The sequence below is a fragment of the Knufia obscura genome (assembly GCF_036327395.1).
Source record: "Knufia obscura strain CCFEE 5817 isolate CBS 148926 chromosome Unknown scaffold_3, whole genome shotgun sequence".
NCBI classification, from domain to species: domain Eukaryota; kingdom Fungi; phylum Ascomycota; class Eurotiomycetes; order Chaetothyriales; family Trichomeriaceae; genus Knufia; species Knufia obscura.
Window position 1 is genome coordinate 1,606,321 of NW_027042689.1, and position 23,446 is coordinate 1,629,766.

General features: G+C 50.3%; 8 protein-coding genes across 8 annotated transcripts; 3 read left to right on the forward strand and 5 right to left on the reverse strand.

Annotated features, from left to right (window-relative positions):
• Positions 1–417: 417 nt before the first annotated feature.
• On the reverse strand, positions 418–2,666 carry bzz1 (the record flags this gene model as incomplete). The annotated part of the gene is made up of 2 exons (XM_064872094.1): positions 418–806; positions 854–2,666. 2 exons carry the CDS (start codon positions 2,664–2,666, stop codon positions 418–420), a joined length of 2,202 nt encoding a protein of 733 aa, XP_064732474.1.
• Positions 2,667–3,303: 637 nt separating this feature from the next.
• DBP5 (RNA helicase required for poly(A+) mRNA export) lies at positions 3,304–4,908 on the forward strand (the record flags this gene model as incomplete). The annotated part of the gene is made up of 3 exons (XM_064872095.1): positions 3,304–4,076; positions 4,125–4,362; positions 4,414–4,908. 3 exons carry the CDS (start codon positions 3,304–3,306, stop codon positions 4,906–4,908), a joined length of 1,506 nt encoding a protein of 501 aa, XP_064732475.1.
• A 260-nt stretch (positions 4,909–5,168) lies between these two features.
• PMZ80_003667 (uncharacterized protein) lies at positions 5,169–5,796 on the reverse strand (the record flags this gene model as incomplete). The annotated part of the gene is made up of 3 exons (XM_064872096.1): positions 5,169–5,279; positions 5,336–5,746; positions 5,794–5,796. The coding sequence occupies 3 exons, from the start codon at positions 5,794–5,796 to the stop codon at positions 5,169–5,171; spliced, it is 525 nt and encodes a 174-aa protein (XP_064732476.1).
• Positions 5,797–6,423: 627 nt separating this feature from the next.
• On the reverse strand, positions 6,424–8,337 carry PMZ80_003668 (uncharacterized protein; the record flags this gene model as incomplete). Its single annotated transcript, XM_064872097.1, has 1 exon — positions 6,424–8,337. One exon carries the CDS (start codon positions 8,335–8,337, stop codon positions 6,424–6,426), a length of 1,914 nt encoding a protein of 637 aa, XP_064732477.1.
• A 785-nt stretch (positions 8,338–9,122) lies between these two features.
• On the reverse strand, positions 9,123–9,431 carry PMZ80_003669 (uncharacterized protein; the record flags this gene model as incomplete). The annotated part of the gene is made up of 1 exon (XM_064872098.1): positions 9,123–9,431. One exon carries the CDS (start codon positions 9,429–9,431, stop codon positions 9,123–9,125), a length of 309 nt encoding a protein of 102 aa, XP_064732478.1.
• Positions 9,432–14,618: 5,187 nt separating this feature from the next.
• Positions 14,619–17,228, reverse strand: PMZ80_003670 (uncharacterized protein; the record flags this gene model as incomplete). Its single annotated transcript, XM_064872099.1, has 1 exon — positions 14,619–17,228. One exon carries the CDS (start codon positions 17,226–17,228, stop codon positions 14,619–14,621), a length of 2,610 nt encoding a protein of 869 aa, XP_064732479.1.
• A 2,757-nt stretch (positions 17,229–19,985) lies between these two features.
• Positions 19,986–21,061, forward strand: PMZ80_003671 (uncharacterized protein; the record flags this gene model as incomplete). Its single annotated transcript, XM_064872100.1, has 2 exons — positions 19,986–20,246; positions 20,540–21,061. The coding sequence occupies 2 exons, from the start codon at positions 19,986–19,988 to the stop codon at positions 21,059–21,061; spliced, it is 783 nt and encodes a 260-aa protein (XP_064732480.1).
• A 1,118-nt stretch (positions 21,062–22,179) lies between these two features.
• PMZ80_003672 (uncharacterized protein) lies at positions 22,180–23,379 on the forward strand (the record flags this gene model as incomplete). The annotated part of the gene is made up of 1 exon (XM_064872101.1): positions 22,180–23,379. The coding sequence occupies one exon, from the start codon at positions 22,180–22,182 to the stop codon at positions 23,377–23,379; it is 1,200 nt and encodes a 399-aa protein (XP_064732481.1).
• Positions 23,380–23,446: the final 67 nt, after the last annotated feature.

A 23,446-nucleotide genomic window follows, 5' to 3' on the forward strand; every position in this document is an offset into this window, starting at 1 on the left:
GAATTCACGAACGCCTTACAGCCCGTTCCGAGTCATTCTCATCACTTGTACTCGGATCTACATCGTTCATGTATTCCTTGCATGCAAAATGAGCTCGAATTTCTCTCTGGATAATTTGCATGCTTCAGCCCTTTCGGAACGATTTGGCCCCATTTCTCTTGGCGAAAGCACCCGGAGCAGCTCTCGTAATTGCCAAAGTTCCTTCTTGTTGCAACGGAGTTTATAGAACATATGCGTGCTTCATGGTCGTGACTGCAGTACGATTTACCTGCCAAGACTTTGATCCTTGATGTCAATGGATGGGTCAAGTGAGAATAAGTATGTTACCGAAGCATCGAATGCGATGAATTGTGGTCGTGATTCTGTAACCTCAAGGGGCTTTGTGGCTGTTGATGAATTCAATGACTGCGTCCGCGCTCAGACTTCCTGTATGTAAGCAGCAGGTACTATCCTCTTCTCGCCGTTTTTCTCGACATCAGCCCAGCCATCGCCTGTACCCATTGAAACGAGGATGAATTTCTCGCCCTCTTCCATGTCAAACTCGGCATCGGACTGCGCTGTATAAGGGTACAGTGCTTCCGCATATTTCACCTTTTTAGCCCCACGCCGAGGCGCCACCGCTGGTCCTTGCTTCTTTGCAGGATTTGTTGACGCTAACGATGCTGAGGAGTTGGAGTATGTGGATGGCGTGCGTTCGTGCGCCGGCCGTTGTGCTGGAGGGGGTGCTGATGCGATCTCTTCAAGATACGCTGTGGGCACTAAGCCTTCTTGGCCGAAACCTGCTTTGATCCTCGTCCAGCCTCCGTCTGTAATTGTTAGCAACCTGACTACATGTTGCTACATGGATACTCACCATCTGGTTCGACAATTTCGAACTCTTTACCTTCAGCGATGCTCACTTCACCACTGTCCCGAGCTTCGTACGCATATAACATTCGACCTCTTTTCTTGCTGGAGACTGGAGATGACACATCGTCGGAAGAACCGGTAACGTACGCTGTGGGTGGGGGTGCAATTATGCGATTGCGACGAGGCGCACTAGTAGGGGAGGCAGAGCTTGTGGCCTGGGCTGCACCATCTGTTGCAGCGGGCTCTGGTACAGATCTTGCCATGGCGGATACTGACCGATTGGCAGTCGTAGCATAACCTGAGCTAAGACTATTCATAGTGTCTTGCCTGGTCAAAGCAGGTGCAGTCGCACCGTTGGACGTTGGTGGGGGATTTGCTGCCGCTTGCGCTGCCGTCGCTTGTCTCTCAACCTTCAGCCTCTTCTTTTCTTCTTTAGTCTGCTCACCAGGGCATTGCGCCGGAACCTTCATCTGGCATTTGCTGTGACAGGTGAAGCCACAATCGGTGCAGAGGAAGCCCTTGGCGCTAAGACCCCATATTCTGTCGCCGCATAAGTCGCAATTTGTCGGCATCTTGAACGTCTCTGATTTGAAGACATGACTTTTTCCTTGTAAGCTCAAGTCCCCAACGACGGCCGTAATGGTAGATGTCTCAACCTCGGCGGTCATTCTTTGTCTCTCAACAGCATGAAGAGCTTCTTGAACCGCAAACTGAGAACGCACACAATCGACTTCATCACGCTTGTCCTTACCAGCGCGGATGTTCTCTCGTGCGCGCTTGACATTCTCAAGCTCTTTTCTCTTCTGCTGTGCTTGCGACTTCATCTCATTGATGAGAGGCTTGCTCTTGGTGAGAATATTCCGGAGGAAGATCTTAGCTGTATCGTCAGTGGCCATCGCATCAGTATCCAGCCAGACAGGCGACGGCTCGAATGTGAAATCAGCAGGGTCCTGCCATTGAACAGCGTTATGCTGCACGAACATAGTGCTGTCCATCTTGGGGTCATTTCGTGGGATCTCAGCTGACAAATGCTTCATGTGCTCAGTGCTTTTGAGTAGAGTATTGGTCTCCAGAGCTGAAGCGTGGGTCCAGATTGCGTTTAGCTTGATTATTCTTGTCTCGTTCAAATCTTGCAGAGAATCTAGCAGATCTGGCACATATTCATGGTAGTAGCATTCCTTGAGCTTGTTGGTCACATTTATACCAATCAAATAAGTGTTTTTCGCATTGTTCATCTCGATGACATGCTGATTGTAAGACTGAGCAGCCTTGGACTTGCCATGATCGAAGGCAGATTCCTGCTTCTTGCGCCGGCTTTCGACCTCAGCGCACACAGAGTCATACTTGGTCTTCATCTTCTTGAGGTCGCCGTACGACGAGTCTCGCTCTTTCAGCAACTTATTCTGATATTCTGCATGACTGTTCCGCAGTTCCTCTAATTTCTTCTGGTTGTAGCTCAGCGGCGTGGCAACCTGGTTGACCAAGTCCTGTGCAAGCTTGTTATGCTCGGCAGCACGAGCCTCAACGGTCGTCAACTGGGTAGTCCATGTCGTCAAGGAGGCAGACTCTAGCGAGCCAGGCGTCAGAGCTGGACTGTCTCCTACACTGAGGTTGCTCGATCGTTTCGCCTTTTTATCGTAATATCTCTTTGCTAGAGCAGTCAGCTTTTCGCTGTACTCTTTCTCAATCGTGCTCCGTTCGCGATAAAATTGCTCGATTTCTGCAAGCCAAGTAATGCCATTGCTAACCCAGGTGTCAACAGGCTTGAAGCCATCCTTGAGTTCGGCACCAAAACTAACGCCTGCAACCTGTGTCATTGTGAGATGCGTCTGCTGTGGTTTTCAGTCATAAGTGCGAGCACATCAAGGCAGACCGAGGCAGGTCGAGGTTTAGTCGATGGACGCGCTTCCTTGCCGGTGATATATCACTCTATACTTCATATCACAGCGCCATACATTCTGGAAATCTGCCCACGCCCTCAACAACACAAGTACTCTGGCCAGACGGATAAGGTAACATTGAAGAATTGAGTTACGTACGGCAGGGGTGTGCCCGAGTCCCGGCTTCATGCAGGCTGGTTGTGGCTTTATTTGGTGGGGTTGCCATGTGCAGCTTCCGGGGATGTGGCGCCCGCCACAGGCGAGGTAGCTGCGGTGAGTGATGGGCAGGCACGAGGGGAACAGATGCAGTGCCAAAATAATTATTCGCAAAGTACAATCATCACTCACTACCAACCACGCCCTTCACTTTGAATTCGACACTGCTGCCTGTTCAGCAACTATATTTTGCACCTAAAATATCTGCCTGCAACGTTCACCACATTTAACCACAACATCTTTATGACCTCCCCTACCTAAGCTCTGCAAGTTCACATCACGACAGCCAACCTGCAAGCCTGATTAGGACTTTCAGATCTTCTGGTAACGACCTACTACTACTTCGACATATAACAAGATGTCCTCCGACGCGCCAGCAGAGCCTTCTCTGGCAGATCGAATCACCAAAGACGAGCCAAAGCAGTCATGGGCAGACGAAGTCAACTCACCTGCTACTGAACAAGCCCCTTCCAAGCCAGCGACCGATATCCCTCAGTCTGATGGCGCAAGCGGCGCTTTTGGCGGTTCACAACTTCAGGAGCCGGATTATCAAGTCCAGGTCAAGCTTGCAGACATGCAGGCAGACCCAAACAACCCTCTGTATTCTGCTAAATCATTCGAAGAGCTGAACCTAAAGCCAGAAATACTCAAGGGCGTCGCAGGCATGAGCTTCAGACAGCCATCAAAAGTACAAGAGAAGACACTGCCACTACTGCTGATGAATCCTCCAAAGAATCTCATCGGTCAATCCCAGTCAGGCACTGGAAAGACTGCTGCTTTTGTCCTCAATATCCTAAACAGAATCGACATAAGTACTCCTGAGATGCAAAAATCACCACAAGCTCTGGTACTGGCTCCCAGCAGAGAACTGGCTCGTCAGATATGTGGTGTGGTCAGACTCATGGGTCATTTCATGGAAAATCTGGTAGTTGATGCTGCTGTGCCGGTCGAGGCTGCACAGCGAGGACGGAGGATCGAGGCCGCAGTCGTAGTTGGTACACCCGGCACGGTCCAAGATCTCATCAAGAGAAGATCCATGAACATCACGAAAATGCGAATATTGGTCCTCGACGAAGCCGACAACATGCTTGACCAGCAAGGTATGGGTGATCAATGCAGCAGAGTCAAAGCGTGAGTCCCGTCGGCCCAAGTTGAGAGAACCAGTACTGACTTGAACAGCATGCTGCCCAGAAACATTCAGATCGTCCTTTTCTCAGCGACTTTCCCGGAAAACGTGGTCAGATACGCACACAACTTCGCACCACAGGCCAATGAGATGACCCTGAGACACGAAGACTTGACAGTTGAAGGCATTAAGCAGATTTATCTTGATTGCGACAATGATGAGGCCAAATACGATACTCTTGTCAAATTCTACGGCATGCTCACCATCGGCTCCTCTATCATCTTTGTCAAGGTATGCCACTGCAACGTAAGAGTCATGGAATTTCTGCTAACCATTCTATAGCGGAAAGAAACTGCTGCCAAGCTCGAGCAGAGAATGTCAGCCGAAGGCCACAAGGTAGTCGCGTTGACAGCAGCCTTCGAAGGGTCCCAGCGAGACGTCGTGATCGATGCGTTCCGACTCGGCCACGCCAAAGTTCTCATCTCGACAAACGTCCTTGCCCGAGGAATCGACGTCTCCTCCGTTTCTATGGTCGTCAACTATGATGTGCCAGATATGCAGACTGGACCTCGAGGACCTTCAGTTGCTGACCCACAAACATACCTGCACCGTATTGGTCGAACTGGTCGGTTTGGCCGTGTTGGCGTTGCCGTCTCCTTTGTTAGTTCCAAAGAAGATTGGCAAAAGCTCATGGACATCTCGGCATATTTCCACTCTGAGATCACTCGACTCGATACCAGCGACTGGGATGAATTGGAAGAACAAGTCACGAAGATCATCAAGAGTTCGCGAGCGGGTTCAAATTTCAAGGGAAATGCCAGTTCGCATGCTGCTTAAAATATACCACACAGCGGAGGACAAATGGACGAGAAGGATAATGGCAGATGAGCACGAGTGACGAGACACGCGCGGCTTGTATGCCCGTAAAACACCCACAACAGAACAGAAGCCCAAGATGAGGACGAAGGAACGAACAATCATCATCTCAGATAGAAATTGATACCCGCATGCCTCGTTACAGGATGCACAAAGTCGAGAGAATATGAAGTGCCAAATGGCAGAAATTTCAAGGTCGATCTCATGAGACGGATGGCCAATCACCAATCACACGAACCAGCCAGTAGCTTCGCTACTGCTTCCAACCCTTTCTTGTCCTCCTCATCAAAGCCATTCATTTCAGCGCAATCTATATCTATTACGCCTACGCACTAAAAAGACAGGTCAGCATCCTCTTCGCGCACCCATATCAAAACGAATGACCTACCTTCTCGCCCACCACAATCGGCACCACAATCTCACTCCTACTCTCCCCGTCACAAGCAATATGCCCCGGAAACGCCTCCACATCCCCCACAAGCACCGTCTCCCTCCTTTCCGCCACAGCACCACAAACGCCTTTACCAACCTTGATCACCTGACATGCCACCTTGCCCATGAACGGGCCGAGTAACAGCTCATTTGGGTCAGATGGAGAAGCGACGTAGAAGCCCGCCCAATTCACGCTGCTTGAGGGGGCGGGTAAACTGTGGTAAAGATGCCAGAGGAGGGAGGATGTGTTTGCGGTGTTCGTGGGCCAGAAGCGCGTGTCGTGCACAAGAGCTTCGAGATTGGATAGTAGTTGGGCGTATGCTTCGGCTTTTGAGGTGGATGAGAAGTTTGTGGTGTCTGCGTGGGGCTGTGGTTGTTAGTGGACTGGTAAAATCTGAAGAGTGTGAGATGTACCATTTTCGTGCGTCTTGATTGTGAAGTTGTTCGATGTGTGAGTATGCTCACATATTGCTAGATTATACCATGCAGTTGATCACTAACATTTTCGATGGCGTTATTTGTGGTTTCATATTGAGTTAGATATGTGGAGTCTGATGGTTAGTGCTCTGCACCTAGCCGCTTCTGACATGCCGCCAATGGGGCTGATCGGTACAAGTCGACCTTGATACTCCCACATGAAGCTTGCTTTGTTGACCATTTTTTCGATTACCCGGGTACGTGCCCGTGGGTCGGAGTTTTAGCCGCGCGGTATCCAAGCTGGTCTAATCTGAGCAGTATTTGCTAGCTCAAGGATGACGATGATGCTCGTGTAAAGGTAACACTTCGGTTCACTACTTATCTTGTCTTTGACACAGTATACAGGTCAGCAGTAGTCAAAGCAATGAAACCACCTATCCTTCGAGGTTCCTGGAAATAGCTCAATAGTAGTATGAGTAGGCAAAAGAGAGCTTACTAGGATCCTTGGATGAACTGAGGTCGGCAACTGGTGCAATACTGCATCTCCAAGTCCGCTGCACGAAGGTTCTGCGAAAGACTTTTCATTACACGCATAAACAGAATTGGCAAAACAATGCTGCACATAGCTCAAACGAGCACGACCTCCTGCGTCGTAAATTCGATGTCATCTGCTAATTTGTCCAGCCATTCGTTGTTGCTCAGGTTGATGCCAGCTTGTGTTAGGTGCTTGTACTGTCGAATGAGGTGCTCACCGTCCATGACTCCGTGTACATAGGCCTCGCCCATGAAGTGGTACATACCGGTTTCGAGCTTTCGTAGGATGAATGGCATATCAGCTCCCAGCAACAGCCAGATCTCATCACCTTCGACGCAGTTTTGATGGCAGAGACATATATGGCCGTCGGCACTAATACAAAGCCGTCGGCCGGTCGTCGAAGCAAGGATTCGACCTGGCATGGCATCATTTATCTGTGGATCGAAAAGTTTCTCGCCATTAGGGGTGGTGATCAATGAGGAAGGTCCAGGCTCTGACATTGAGGACAGTGGCTGCGCTCTCGCTGCTCGATGTTGCGGGCGAGTCTCTCCAGGTAGATAGTCGCAGACGCGGGTACGTGCGTACGCTAAGTCGATCGGCTCGTTCGTGACCACATATTTGCTATCGCTCGCATACTGTTGTGCGAGCTGCTGCCACGAGCCGTTCGTCAGGACGTTTCTGCCATTGCTTTGGAGCCCGGTCAGGTTGCCACTGAGCTCAGATAGGACTTCTATCCGGCCGACGAATACACCTCGGAGGCGCAGCTTGAGATCCCAGTCAACCACAACATCCGCTCTGCTGAGTCCTGTCGCACTGTAACCCCTTTCTCGACCATGAGGCAGAGGCTTTGGCCCAACAAATAGAACACGGTTCTCGAATTCGCTTCGAGCATAACGGTAATCTGGTACCCAAGAGGGAAAGCTTGACGGCCCGATTCTTGGTTTGACCTCTGGTACAACGCTTTTGAGACCCAGAGGAGAAAGGTCGCCATGTCCTGCGATCAAGTGCTTCGTCACGTTTGCATACACTTCTCGAAGGGGTGCCGTGTACCTTATTGGAAAGTGATGAGCATGTACATCCTCAGCCACACCGAGTAGGGCATATATCTTATCATGTCCTATCGAAGACTTGAGCTTCATTGCATTCTTCATCAGAGTCCCAAGCTCCGCCCATGGCGATGTTGCCGCATCAAAGTCCAATTGCTTGGCCTTCTTCAGATGGCGTGCTGCGCAGGTGGACAAGAAATTGATCTTTTCTGTTTCCCCTTTCAGATGTGATGCACTGTCTTTCTGTTTCCGGTCCCACGTATCGATGGTCATACATACCATAAAGAACTGGTTCCAGGAAGTCTTATGTGGTCCGCACCAGAGGTACGCTTCTTTGGCCAGGACAAGCTCTTGAAAAGTCCAGGTTCGCTCAAACCATGGCCTTGAGAGGAGCTGTCGGAATGCAAACCACTCAGGCTCGTCTGCTGAGCTAAGCTTGAGCGGCACATAGATCTTCATTGGGTCTGCTGGGTCGTGGAAAGACATTTTGGGGTTGCTTCGTATCGTACGGAGGATTTCCTGCCCAATCTGTTCGATGAGATCATAAACTAGTTTCGTCTTCTCATTGGCATCCCCCAGCCAGATAATCACGTTTGCAGCACTGGAGTAGATAGCGCGCATCAAACGGACCTGTTGTGTTTTATCATCATCATTGTCCTGATCGATACAGATCTGGTCTATCCAGACATGCGCTTCCGTTTTTTCGCTGCGGCAATGCCGGAGTGCTTGGTCTAGATTCTTCGTGATGAACACCAGCTGTGAGGGCTCGCAATCGCAAGACGAATCTTTTGATCCAGAACCCCAACAATATGAGAGAGCAGTGAATGAGGGTGGACTCGAGATATCGTATGACTCGACTCTGATCTTGATGCGGTCCTCCCTTGTCCCAGGCAACAGTGTCAAAAGTCGAAAGTGGTTTTGAGGGAGTGTATCGTACTGATACTGTCTAGAGTTACTCATAATGGACTCCGCTCACTTGCACAGTTCGTGTGGTCCTTAGGTCTCGTCTAGAGGACTTCAGGGACACTCGCTCGTTATGCGTAGAATAACGACCTTTAAGCGTATTCGTTCTTACCTGATTTCGCTCTCGCAAACAGTGTAGAAATCAGATAATGATCAGACGAACAACATGACAGCTGTGAGAATGAGCGAAATAGAGACGACCAGTCAGGGAGCGCCACTTACGAGCCGCTTCCCTATGCATACACTGCAGCTATGCCGGACCCCGCGCCAAAAGGCTATTGCCGTCAGTTCCTTGTGGTGTAAAGGGGGTCGAGATGATAACAGCGGTGTGTCGATCTGCCGGCAGCAACAACGTGATGAGCAGGTGCACGGACCATCGTAGCGACATGATTTGAGACACCCTCGCAGGTGGCGTCCTGCTTGAGCCTGAGCCTTTCGGTTCCGCAGAAATGTAAGCTGTGTCACATGGTCAGGAGGCGTAAGCTACTGCAGGGTATTTTTGATAGGTGTAGGCAAGTGTTGATTTTAGCGCAAGCACATTCGGCCTTTCGTGGCTTTCCCTTCTTGTCACTCAAGATTTTGTCAGTCCGACTGAAGCGCTCTCCTTCATGGCAAGCATATAAGCTTGAGCGGACATGACAGATATCAGTCGACTAGTTCACAGGACTTGGTCGAGCTTTACCAGGACTAATAAAGAGCAAGCCACTTTAAACCTGGCATACCTTCTTCTTACATATTGTGTGTGTGTTTGCGTTGACGTCTATGTTGCACAATACCATAATTTAGACGTCGAAGAACTCGTCGTACTCCAGCCAAAGGGTTCTGGACTTCTTCGGAATTGCAACTGTTGTCTTGGGCGCCTCTTCTTCCTCCACCTCTGATGAACAGAGATCGATGGTCTCGATGACAGCAGCTGCTTTGTGTACTACCTTACTGCTTGGTGGATGCGAAGGCAGTTCCTGCGGAGTCGAAACAACCTCGGCCACTGTCTTGGTAGTGCTCGCACGAAAGATGGCTTCGATGTCCTCGAACTCTTCCAGTGATGATCCAGACGATGTATCGATAGTAGTAGTATTGGCGTTGATTGGCATAATAGACCGACGTTTCGATGGAGTGGAAGCAACAAGCGTGTTGCACGTGCTCGCTGGCCATGTTCTTTTCTTGCTTTTTGAGGTTTGATCCTCCGGTCCATCCTTCTTCTTGGTCCTGATTTCTGCGAATTGGTGAGTGCAAGGTAATGCGGCGCTGAGGTAGCAAAAGAGTGGCTAATTGTCAGCATACATGAACCTCGGAAGAGCTTCATCATAACTTCATTAGTCATGGTGGCAGCCAGTATGGAAGGCACAGCTTCCAAAAATTGCCAGGGAAGGTACTACGGATGATAATCGCGTCTTGTGACTCGAGCCTTCGTCGGGATCGAAAAGCGTGAGACGCGAAGCCACGCGCGATCACGTGTTGTCATGCCCCTGGCATTCAAGCAACACAAAAATTTGAAGCTCCCATTCAGCATATGGCATCGGGTTACTGACATTGCGTGAACGTCTTTTCATGGTTCTCACATAGAGCAGCACCTCGCATATAGAGGTCTTCGACGTACGCGGTGCCGATAATCACCATAGAAATATTCAAGAAAGAAAATTGAACAAGCAACACAACTGATCTTCATTCAGTCAACAGTATCTGGTTGTTGCATGAATTCATTCCTCCATCGACGATACTCGTTTCAACACGGGGGCAGGGATGTTTCGTCTTTGCCAGGTTGGCCCAATGTTCCCACACCTGCGATAATCGGTACGTCCAGTGCTACTAACCTGCTCGACTACCTGGTCACTTGTTTAGCCGCATCTCATTGCGATGTACAGTTACTCGGACGATAGACGCTAATCAGGAGCTGCGAAGCACAAGACGAGGAGTCTATTGGACAGACCCAACGGGAGCACCTTAGGAAGCAGGTTCGCAACACCAGCATAGGGGCTGAAGCATGGCTGAGTCCACCTCGGGGCTCCGCCAGCCTCTTCAACCGAAAGAGGTTCGCTGGTGGTAGCTTCCAAATCACACGAAAGAAGCAGAGAATACCAGAAGCAATCACAAGCAATTATCCGTCACGCGGGACAAATAGCTATGTACATGGAATCCAGGATCGAAAATCGATTTCTCGGGAGCCCTCTTGATTCATCCAGTTATGTGCACAATCGCGCTTTCAATTCCAGCCCTGATTCACCTCCACCAGAAGTAGCAGTGTACGGCAGTGGGTGTATATGCTGACAGCGATATCATTCAACATCAGCTCTACAGCCACATTGTGCCTATTTTCTGCCATGAGAGGAGAATCGAACGGAAGCGAATGTGATGTTTATTGAATATCTGCATCACTGTAGAGCACAGATAACCTAGTAACGAGCGTGAAGTATCCACCAACAGGGAGCCAGCAGCTCAAGAGCTCTCCCACTCAGGCGGATCACCAGACCGATTCAATCCCAATGAACGACCGCCTCTCAATCACACTCGCATGCGTCCAAGCATGCTCCAATGTCAGGACAATCGGCTCCTCCATCGCAGACTAATCCCTTGCCAGTCTCGGGGCACCGACATCCACATTGATCGACGCAAGTGCCGGTACTATCGTCGCCGAAAATGCCACACTCGACATTTTGTGCAACGGTGATGAACGGCAAAGTTGCGGCGAATACGGCCAATGCAGCGATTGGGAATCGGAAATACATTGTGTGGAGGTGGGCTGCTTCGGAAGAGGAGTTAGACAATGTGCGAATCTGAGCTTGATCTTACTGACAGTTTTGTGGTGTTTGTAATAGTGTAGAAAATCAGCTTGAGGTACTTGAGACGTTGTTTGATGAATAGATTGCACGATGACTTGACGAGGGCGATGCGCATGTATTTATACATTGTGCAGGTCATGTTTGGTCAACCCGTGGCTTGACTCTTTCAGAGCTTCATCGATACGTCACTGCTGTCGTTGGGAGACCAGTCCTGGTATTGTTACGGGCATTTGCTTCTCGTGTTACGAAGATCGGCGGTAGGCAGCGCAAAATCCTACGTCTTGGGTGGAAAGGTCTCCGCTGAGCTGGGAGGAGAGTTGAGTTGAAACACCAGCGGACACCTTCTTACCTGTCGAAGTAGCAGTGGAATAACACCGCCTCACTGAGTGGACCTGTGTTCAGAGCCAGATCGACCTACCTTTGACGGGAGCCAGGTATACAATGCGCCATATATGATCTGCATTAACATCGCACTACCTTGGCAACCCAGGGGTACCCCGGATTGGTTCAACGTTACAGCAAAGTTCACTCTCCTTCGAGCTGTTTCATCCCACTCTTATTGTCATGACAGCTAGAAATGATACAGCCGGCTTGGGAGATACAGGTTGTATGCCTCGTAGTCTATGCAATCTAGGACCTGAAGATATCTGTTACGGACCACATTGGTCAGGCCGTCCGGCGGCCGGACGCAAGAGATATAAGGAAGGTCTTGCGAGGAAGCCTGGCACGTGAAGGACAAGGGACCTGTCACGTGACTTCCCAGAAAGGCAATAACTGGTTGTATGGGCAATTGGTAGGGACGATACCAATTAACCATTGAACCAACCAAGACTTCCTATTCGGGACTATGGGAATGAGTATATAGATCACGACTCTCCTTCAGTACAGTTCATAGTTCCGTAGTCAACCTAAGTTATACCAGAACCCTACCTGTGCATAACTCGACCTTACATTGAATACTCACTGGCCCAACATCCCACTCAGCTTACTTGAGTAGAACCACTGAGCTTCCACTCGTACCATCACTGGTCACGTGGAGACACCGGCCTCATAACAATATCCATTAGACGACAGATATCGATCTGAGTATATCTCGGCTCCGCCTACACTTTGTATCAGGTGACATTTTAACCCAACCCAGTCATGAGCCCCATAGCGGAGTGCAAGACATAACGTTGTTGCGCACCCATCAAATCAGCTGCCACGGCAGCATTTCCTATCAGGCTACGATCTTGCACGTGATATGAACGATAGGGTGACCTCCGCCCGGCCAAATCGTTAGACTGCTCTAAGTACGATTTCAACAGGTCTGCCAGCAACTTTGATCGTCCGGGTAGAGGCTGACCTACTCATCAGCTGATCAAGCATGGCCGTTGGAAGCACAATCCTGGCAGGTTGAGCGGCCACCCCGATCGATCAGCGGGTGCTAGTATCAGTTTCCCAAGCCTCAACCCGGAGGGCTGCCAGTGATGGACCAGGTCTCGCAAACAAAACCACGTTGGCGCTCTGATCGATGGGAAATGCCGTCTCTACAGTGCGTTGACCCACAACGGATGTCACCACCTTCTACTCCACGAAGAGCCTCAAACTGGGCTGCATCTTGCGCAAGTGATCTGCTGCAGCGATCAAACATCGGTCTCCAGATTGTGGATGGCACCAGCTAAGCTCATTCGAACATTAGGTAGACACGGTCCACTAAGATACGCAGCTACAAGCATAGGTTGGTGATCTTCACAAGGACAATTCCACCCTGCTTGTCTAATGATACCATGCATAAGTCCTTCCAAATGGATTTGCTCAGTATCGTCCGTCTTTTCACGCTGCTCATAGAAGGGCCCCAGCGCTGGTAATCGTCTCATCCAAAACACCACCACTGCTGGTATGTTCTATTACCCACTATCCGCTTGGATCATTACTACCACTACCAACTGGCGGTGACTGCATGTACGCCTGGTGCAAGATACTCATCATCGTGAACTCCCTGCCTCGGTGCGACCGAGCGAGATGATCAGTCTCCAAGGCAGAATTTGACACGTAGACCGACCACGTAGCTTTGTCGCACCTAACACGCCAGGTAAGCGCAGTGATGCTTTAGCGATCGTCGATGCTCTCGGAGAGTCCCAGACCAGGTGAAATATACCGATGACCCTCACGTAGTCATTCTATAAAATCTGGTGTCAAAGGTCTGTTTAAAGAGTAACTGTTTCAAGATCTCTTGCCGAAGGTTTGGGTCTTGTGACATGTACCGATGGCTGTATGGCGCTTCTTAGCCGCAGCACCGTTTCCCAGGTTCCTCTTTCGATATGCGGATGTACAACATTATCGACTTCGGCCACGCTTCAGCGTGTTTCTTCCTCTCAGAAGCTCCGGCTGTGCTTTCGTCGATACGAAGGGACGAATGTCTTATGTTCTAGGCAGGACCAACGTGGCCCGATAACTCCCAGCAGTTGCGCTCAAAAAGAGTTCTTTGGAGGAAGGCACGACCATGCGTCTCAGGAAATAGCACACCTCACATCATGACCTTGAAGGGAATATTTGCAAGTGGTTATTGGTGATGTACTGTCCACAACTGTTGCAAGTGTCAGTCTAGTCAGTATCAGTCCAGCGTCCGTTCGGCCAGAAAGGAGGAGCAGGCCGATACCTAAAGCAGTCAGCGAGAATCAAGAAACACATAGCAGGTGCCAGATAGACCTTACGATGTGGTTGTATAGATTTCAGACTCAGCAGATCAAAGCACAAACCACGCAAGCAGGAACCTTTAGCGCTACCGAACACAGCCGCATCCGACCAATGTTGCAGTGTGGACAAGTCGATAGCGGCGTCGTGCTTATGAGGTGTCTGCGGGCTGCGTTGGGTTAATCCATGCTCATCACAATCTCCTCCGATCCAGAGAAAGCGTGTAAACATTGGCGGGTAAAGCATCGTAGAACATGAATTTGCGTGATTCGCATTCATTCGTACCAAAAGGTAGACCTATGTATGGCCCCAGCTCGTGCAGACCCTTCGTCCCCATAACATAACTCGTAACAGAGCTTTCCTTGTATCTACTCAATCAATTCCTCCACATCAGCAGTCTGAATCCGCCGCCGTGCCTTTCCCAAGAACAAAGTTGAATGTCGCATAGATGCTGTGCAGGCTTTGAATGAATGTGTCGGAAGATGCCAACTTCGCCAAGATCAGGTACAAGAAGTTTCGAAGGAAATGTCGCGTTGCAGGCGAGTTGAGATCGTAGAAGCAAGTGAAACAATGAGCAGCCATAAGATAAGAAAAGAGGGGTGCCCAAGAAGGGCGTATCTACCCGTAGGAAGAGGGGGTTTCTTTGTTTGAGTAAGAGGTATATCTCTACCACTCCATAGCCCATATTTGCCTTCGAATGAAACAGTTGCCCCCAGAATACCTATCTTGAGATCCCGTCTTTTCTAGATATGCTTCCAGATTTCGTCGAAACGCCAATTCATGAAAATTCGTAAAGTTGTCTCGCCTCAGAACCCGACGTAGAGCTCAATACGAGGACGTCGTAGGCCTCACGTCAGCCTCCTTCGATCGCCAAAAGCGCATTAATTTACTGATGCGGTTGCTTTTCTTCTTCGTCTTCTCTTCTCCTTCGCCCGGTACTGTGTCGAGCTTGACTTTACTTCCATGGGAAGAGCCGGGTATGAGTCTAGTGAAACTAGCAAGACTGGACCGTTTCCAGCCTTCATACGGCCTCGACGTGCCTGGAACAAACATAGAATTTGATCGTTTGTCCAGTGACGGTCGTGCATTCCTGATGGATGACCCATGTGGGTAGACGTTGCTCGAGGCACTGTCGCTGAGAGAAGGAAGGTCGTCGGTGGACGGTCTTATCATGTCGACATTGAGCTCACCAAGGCGTCGTGTTCGTGATTGAGTGTCGAAGGAAACGTGATCTGCATCCGGCGATGAGATGAGTGAAGCAGAAGTCGTCCGCCCTTCTGTCGACGAAGCATAATGCAGTTGTGGATCTGGGTATGCAAAAGGCATAGGCGATGTGGAGGGTCTCTTGGGTAGGTGATCTGGCATAAGCGTCGGAGCTTCCAGAGTCGACTTAGAAGATCTGACGTCTTCTGCTTCTTCTTCAGTATGATTGTCTGGGTCCAGAATCACTACATCGTCAGTATTGCTTGTCAAATTCGCTAAGCCAAGACCGCTTTTCGGGATAGGGGTGACCCTGTGAGCGTCTGCATGGATGGACGCGCTACCCGAATAATGCCTTGTTTCTTGCTCATGTGCAAGGAAATTGTCCTCTTCTTCTTCGTCAAACACTTCCTCGCTCAGGGAAGCATTGCTGCCATGGTGGCGCATGCCGAACAGAGCTGATCTATTGACTGGCGACAATGCAGGCGCGCTTTCTGTCCTACGATGGCTGACTCCAAAAGCATCGACTACACCTCTGCGTTCGCTGCTGTGAAGCTTGGCAATTTTGGCGATAGTCTTCCTGGAATGGTCGTCAGAATGTCTTCTATCGTCTTCAGGCGGGTCCAGAGCAGTGTCGAGGTCGATCATGGGACTGTACGCATCGTCTAGCGCGAGACTTGTGGCGGGCAGCGAGAAACGTTGCTCGAGCAGAGGCTGCCTACGAGCGCTGACTGGAGAATCTTCTCGCAGCACCACTGTATCGTCCGTGTCGAAGATCTCATTGACCTTATCACTATCCTTCCTCAACAATGCAGGCGGCGTTGGCGTCCGCCTCGATTTCTTGGACGCTCGATGCTTGGTTTTCTTAGAGAAGATGCCAGCGGTCCAGGTATGATACTTTTGCCGCTTCTTGATTGACGGTCTTTCAGGCGCAGTTTTGGGCCGCGACGGAGGTTTCTCGATGGGCTGGGCGGTCATTGGCTTGTACTCGAAAGGGTCAGCCTGTTCGATTTTTGGTGTGGGCGTCGGCGATGGATCGTTGCCGTGTGTTGACCAAAAGTGCTGCTTCTTCTTAAGAGGCGGGCTGCCACTCGACGACACCATGGGCGAGCCAGATGCTGATAAAGGTCTTTTTGGCATAGTCAGAAGATTCTGGTCGTTCTTTGCAGTGTTACTAGAAAGCAGCAGAGAAGCATCAGCAGTGTTTGGTCTCCGATCGTTAACTGTCTCGAACGATGGACGCGCGTTGTACTCGGGAGCTTCAGGTTGACTTTGTAAAGGCGGAACGGCTAGACTGGCTATAGAATTGATGCTGTTAGTGACCGAATGGCCGCGGATAGTAGAATTGCTCCTTTCGGTCTCTGAGGATATCATCGACAGCGGTCTTGGTATCACGTCCACTGTATCCGAGAAATCAACGGTTCGCGGTCTGTATCCCGGAACACTTCCTCTTCTTGGTGAACCTGGAGGCGACCTTGTATTTGAAGGTGTATGCCTATGCGCAGAGCTGGCTCTTGGAAACGAGAACGATGTTTCCTGCGGAGTCGCGGGACTCGAAGGAGCACGAGCCTTGGCCAAGGCATGTTGCTTGATGAGGTCGGAAGTATCAATGTCTGACACAGAGATTGCTTGTGACCTTCTGTGTGTATGGCCTCTGTAACCAGAATTTGATACCGGCGGACCGCTTGGTTTAGGTTCATGTTTGATAGGGCTAGCATCGACCAATTGTGCACCTTGCGCGCTTCCGCCCACAAATTCACTACCAGCTCTTTTATGGAGGTTGACCTTAGTAGGTTCAGCGTCCGATTCTAGTTTTGTGGGACTCAACGAGCCACGAGCGGCTCCTGGATTGAAAGTAAAAGCTGGCAATGGCGCGGGTTTAGCTGACTTGCTGACGCGTTGCTGATTGAGTGCCATTTCTTCTAGAATCGGATGGGTAGGGCTCGGTGTGCGTTCGACGGGTATGCTGACACCTGGATTGAACGTGAACTCTGGGAGGGCAATGGGCTTTGACGGACGCCGCATATGGCCAGCTCCGATCATGCTTGGGGGCTCCTCCTCCTTCTCATCGCCCATCTTATCTGTTGTTTGGGAGGGTATGCCTGGGTTGAAGGCAAAGGAAGGCAATGGTGCCGCTCCAGTGGGACATCGAGAATGCTTGCGAGTATGTCGAGGGGGGTCAGTAAGCGGGAAAGACTCAAAATTGGCAGCCGGGCTCAGAGACAGGGAAGCCATGTTGACGTGACTGATTTGAATGTCTGAGACCCCGACCACGCCGTGTCGTTGTGTTGTGGCTCAATGTTTCAGCAACATGAGGAAGAAGTCTGCATTCGATAAGACCGATGTTGTCGCGAAATGAAAATGCCGCCCAGTGAAGAAGCTAAGAAGGTTGCAGGCTAGATCCAATCTTTGTATGAATGTCCAGGTATTGTAGAATCGTCGTTGCAAGCTTCGGCTAGTTTGTTCGTTGGTGTAGTAGGAGTAGGTAGGATGTGGTTGAAGGAGTGGACGGCTACCTGGAAGATAAGATCTGCTTGAGATCACTCTTCAACAGAAGCCAGATTTTTTACGGCAGGAGGATGGGTGCGGACTGTCGAGGTGGTGATGACGGCGGTGAGGTTGGTTGAAGGTGTCGGAGCGTGAAGAACGAGGTGTGAGATGCAGATACGCACAGCGCACTTTGAGGTCAAAGAGCAGCACTAAGCACACCAGAGCACTCCAAACCACAGACTTTCCAGGCTTGACAGGTACCTCGCCAAGTCAGCAGCAGATCCAAGCTACTTCGGGTTTGGTCACTGGAGTCAGCTGCTCACAGCACATCCAAAACGCGCATGGGTCTCTGTCGAATGAGCTGCATCATCAGGGCTGAGCATCACGCTCTTTCACTTGGCTTAGAGGCTATCCCCCATGTGCCTTCGCTATTTCACCTAAGTGGGTCTTACAGCAGGCATGCCGACGATTCTTTCTCGGCAGGAACGTCGCTCATCTTGAGCGTCTACGAGTGCAGCTGGGCAAACCATATCTTCTTTGAATACGAGAAGGACCTGGCCGAGAACGTTATTGAACGTTATTGTCATGCAGTCCGTGCTCGACGTGTTAAAAGGTTCTTCTACCTCAACTGGGCGTGCTGCATTTGGAACTCATGCTTCGGCCGCACGTAGCAGTAGGTGGCCTGGTATCCGGATCCTGCGAAAGGAGATTTCGAGATTCTGTCGGCCTATCTGCGATAGAGATTGCGAATCTCCCTCTCATTGGCATGCCGTCACCACGAAACCATCGTCATGATTCCGTCTAATATATTGATTGCGGTTGATCTTGGTATGAACAGCTACTACCAGTATCTTATTATTGTCTAGGTGTGATCAGATGTCAAGGTGTTTGCAGCATAATGCAGGGGCATCGAAAAGAAGGCCTCACTTGGCCACGCTTGCCGACCTGCATGCATAAACTCTCACTACTGTACTTAGCAGCCGCACCCTGACTTGTTGCTGCAAGATCTTCTCGTCTTCCCCGAATGAGCATGCATCGGAAGCAGGCGTGGCCCCAACCAGGCGTCTATGCTCGCGAGAACTTATGCTGTCTGCAGGTGGTGTGTGCGTCAAAAATTATGTGTGCCTTATGGCATCCGCCTTACGGCGCAGATTGCTCTGCTTCCCGAGCCGTTGACCACTACAATGGTGTGACGACTGCGTAAGGCCAGAAATTGAGATCATCAAGCACTATTTTCTGCTCTTGAGCACGTAATCCATACGCCTGTCCAGGTCCATCTCCAAGACAACGTGAGCAAAAGTAACAGCCATGAGCCGCTAGAGAATATCTCCATCGGCCAAGCTTCGCTAGCCAGGAACAAATTCAAATTTACGCGGAGAGCTAGGTCCCTTGCGGATGTTCGTCGGATCACTAGATTGCAGCCAAATTATGCTATCCGAGGACGCTGGCCGGTTTCCGACACGAACCACGGAGTAGAGGAAGCCACTACGAGAGAGAGAAGCATCCTGGCTCATTCACGAAGGACGAGTACGGTGTACGGCTCACAGCAAAGCGACGCTGTTTGTTTTCCGCCCAATCAAATGGTTTCGATCACGTCTTCAACTCTGTGTCACGTGCGCTTTTTGGAGAAGTTGCTCCGTGTACTTTTACTGACTGCCAGTGCTAATCCCGAACTAACAAATTGGCCGCTTAACTTGCCGTATCAGCATTCTGGACCGGCCAATTTGTTTGTCCACGATGAGCCAGTGGCGGAGCCTGGCAAAAGATACAAGTATGAGAAGAGCTGGAGCTTCAGAAAATCGCTGAACATACTCATCTATTGACCACAAGACAATGTCGAGGTTGAGCTTGGAGTCCATCGCAATGAGGCATTCAACACTGGCTCATTCGTCCAGGTTTTCCTTGCCTACGCATTGCACCTTTGTCCATTTAAGCATGGCCGCACTCTTGATGATGTTCTCTCTGCTGCTATCCGTACGCCGACCAAGGTTCTTAAATGGAGAGACCCCAACCTACCGGTATTCTTTGGCTCGGAAAGCCCTGGTCGCACGGGTATACTGGAGAAGTTAACGTTTGAGGATCTTCCTACTCTAGTCAGATTGAACTTAGGAATCGCCGGAAAACATCTGTAATGGATCTACTTTACCGCAGGTCTTATGATCGATACCACTTCTGATAACCTCCGCCGTGGACACGCGTGCGACTATACATTCCTTGATTAGAGCTTATTTCGCACTTCTTTACAAGGAGTTGCCTAGTACCTTAGGTTATAAACCTATTACTTATATCGTAGGTACAACGCAGCGTTATACGGGCGAGCTACTTAAGCATTTTAACGAATACATCGTAGAGCTTCTTCTAGAGGTTCGTTTAGACAACCAGGCACTATTTGCGCTAGGGCCGCAGAAAAGACCTAAGCTCTCCTCTCAGGCTATCACTGAGGCCCTCAGTAACGAAGTCATACCTGACAATCCCCGACTGCGAGCGAACCACCGCGCAGCCATGGGCAGAAGGCTCTATAAACAGCTTAAAGCACGAGCTATTGAGCAGCATCAGACAGCCGCCGTCACGCCAGACTCTTGTAACGACATGTCCACCCCGCAGTCTCTTGCAGATACGTTGTGTGACACCCCGGTCACCCCATCACCGGCCACACAACCTCCTCGATCGAGTAGCACCTCTGATCAGTCGTCCACTTCCTCTAAGGGTAGCCAGGCGCTAACGTCTACCAATACTGAACGACAATCGTCTGACTTTACCGACGTATATATACCATAGAGATTCGGACTACGAAGTTCAGTAGAAGCTCGATAGCATATGCGAGGCCCTGCTCGACACCCTTTCTATCACCTCTAGTCATTCTGCAGAAGCTAGCGCAGTCCTGCAGCACACCTCGCCGCCCAATCGTCTATATCTTCGCAGTCCTCGACAGCACCCGCCGTGCCACCTCATTCCCAAACCACACCCAAGCCGGCTACGTCACCTCTAGAGTTACAGCAATCGGAGCCTCCATCTGCTTCTACCATTACCTAGAATGCCAGTGTGAACGTTAATAGTCTCACGATACCGCTATCGAGGATGGAGATGGAGAACTCCGTAGGCTCCAGGAATTTACCGACGTGGCTAACCTCGTTACCGCCGACCTCAGCGACGACCAATTCGGGCCCAACTACCCCCTTGACCGAGAAGAGTTTGTCAATCTGCTCGCTCGAATCAATGTTTACAAAAAGCACCCCTTGATGATCGATCTGAGAAGCGCAAGATATCGACAAACCCACCTCGCCCCTCCTACGCTGTTTTCCAAACCAGAGCCAATACAGGCCATTGACTTGCATGCTGCTGTCGTTACTGACAGCCCTAGCCACGATACTACACAGCAGAGCAGCTCAGTACAGAATGCCATACTCGCACACGAAACCGTCCCAGAGCCTGCTCTGACCCAGGTCTCTTCGCCAGTGGACCCCGGCCTACTAGATCCGGCCCTACTTGGACCAGCCTCAACGCAACCTGTTCCTCTTGCAGTCAACAGTGCCGCGGCCTCGACCACCTTTCAATATTCCGCCATCGTTCCAGTTTGAGCATACTTTCCGTTTAGATGCGACCGACCTACAGATGGTGACACCAAAGGAGGCGAATAGTCGTCGCGACGAGGATCAAGAAGCTACACAACCTGCCTCGTCTACCTCGAAGAAGCAATATGCCCGTACCAAGCTACAAAAATGCTTTTTCGTTTCCGCTGATGGTACGGAATGTGGCCTCACCTTTCCTGGTTCCAACGATTACTGGGTTCACTACCTCGAATCACATGGACTTCCACTTGATCGTTAATGCCTGTGTCGCGGCTGTGATCGCACGTTCACGAATATTGATAATTTAAAACTCCATATAGTGATTCACTTCAGAAAAGGCCGACCTAGACTATACGACTTCGAAATACTAAACGGTACGCTATACCGCCACGATTTCTCTGCACCATGGTACAATAATTATGTCGCCTTGCGTTTAGGACGAACCCTTCGCCTAGTAGAAGCACATTAGGAGTCACAATAGCCTAGTGGCACACGATGCGGAAGTAGAGACATAAGACATATCCTCTCCAAGATTTCATCTTCACAGATCGACAAGCGTTTATCGAGAATTTAGAACGTCATCCAGGCGTCCAGGGAGCGAAGAGAATAGCCCCAAAGACTGTTGAATCGTTGAGCTCCCCTTCGCAAGATCAGCCTGCAGTCCAGACAGCGGAGGAGGGACCAGTCAAGAAAAGACGAAACAATTCTGGCATTCGCTCACGTGAAGTGAGAGATGGAATTAGGGGTGGATGTCCATTTGTAGTTTGCATCGGAGCCAAAATGAGCAGCGTCAATGCTCGACAGCAATACAAGACAGTTGACAGTTTGGTAGCGCATATAGTGGGGTGACATGGCACGGACAAGGACAAGGCGAGACAGTTGGCCTGGGAGGAGTTTGATACAGTCCTGGCACAAACTAGCTCATCTTCTAATTAACAGCAAAGTTGTATTCTAGTCGTATCTATAATGACCATTCTGAGCACGGTTTTAGGCAGGTTCAGCGGCCAGTTGGGTTCGCCGGTTCCGGTGCGGCTCATCACTGTAAATTTCTTTACCATACAGCTTGATTCACAACTTTGAGATATTAGGCTTCATCTTGCACCCGCTGCGTCCCTGGAACCGAAGCCATGCCACCTCCGCAGAAAACCAAAAAGCTTGAGCAACAGCAAGTGAAGAGATCAACTATGGCGGCCAAGCAGGCAGAGAACACCTCCATCGTGGCCGTCACATCCACACCACGAGTGCACGCACTGCCAGTCGAGTTGCAGCAAGTCATTCTCAACGTCTTCAGCATCGCTTTTCCTATTGTGCAGAATACAGAAAGTTTGACTCAGGTCATCCAAGAGGTGAAAGGGCATCTTTTCAACCGTGACTTCCCATCTGCATTCAGCCAACCGTCGTATCTGCAGGCATATGCATTGAGATGGAGTGCTGCTCGTGCTCTTGGCTACTCACAAATCCTGACTCGTCCGGACAGGGCCTATCTACTTACCACACCTTCTGCTCTGCCTGGCAAACCATGCCGCGATCAGCTGGAAACACAAAGAAATGATCCTGGACGTTCAGTGGCAGGCACGCAAGCACGGGTATCAGATGTGAGTAATGCGAAGAAAGTAGTGTGTCTCGGCGGAGGTGCTGGAGCTGAGATTGTGGCTCTTGCCGCTGCTCACCGTCACCTTGATGTGAAGTCGGCCTTTGGTATCATCGCAGTGGACAGCGCAGACTGGTCAGATCCGGTCGGTAAATTGTCCTCTGCGATCTCAACTGCACCAACACTCTCGGCTCGTGCCAGCGAGGCGGCAAAGGCTAAGATCGAGAATCGCCCCTTGCTCGAGGATTCGTCAAAGCTGACGGTCTCTTTCATACATCAAGATGTCCTCACGTGGGATATCGAGTCTCTCAGGCGCACTATGGAGAATGCTTCACTTTGCACAATCATGTTTACACTGAATGAGCTCTTCGGCGCGTCGCTCCCGAAGACAACCTCCTTTCTACTGAATCTCACCTCATCTATGCCTACCGGGAGTCACCTTTTAGTAGTGGACAGCCCAGGTAGCTACTCTGAGATCCAGCTCGGCAAGGCCAGCAAAGTCCAAGACAATGTCCACGAGCCGGAGAAACCGCCTACCAAGAAGTATCCGATGAAGTGGTTACTTGATCACACTCTGCTGGAACTTGCAGAGTCTGGTGACGATGCCAGATGGAAGAAAACAGAGAGCGAGGATTCATTGTGGTTCAGAATCGACCAGAAAGAGCGGGATAAGCTAAGGTATCCGGTCGAGCTTGAGAATATGCGCTATCAGCTTCACCTTTATCAGAGAATATGATCACACCCAACCTCAGTTCAGATTATGTAGAGCTGTCTGCTGACATCAAAATTGAGAAGCATTCGAA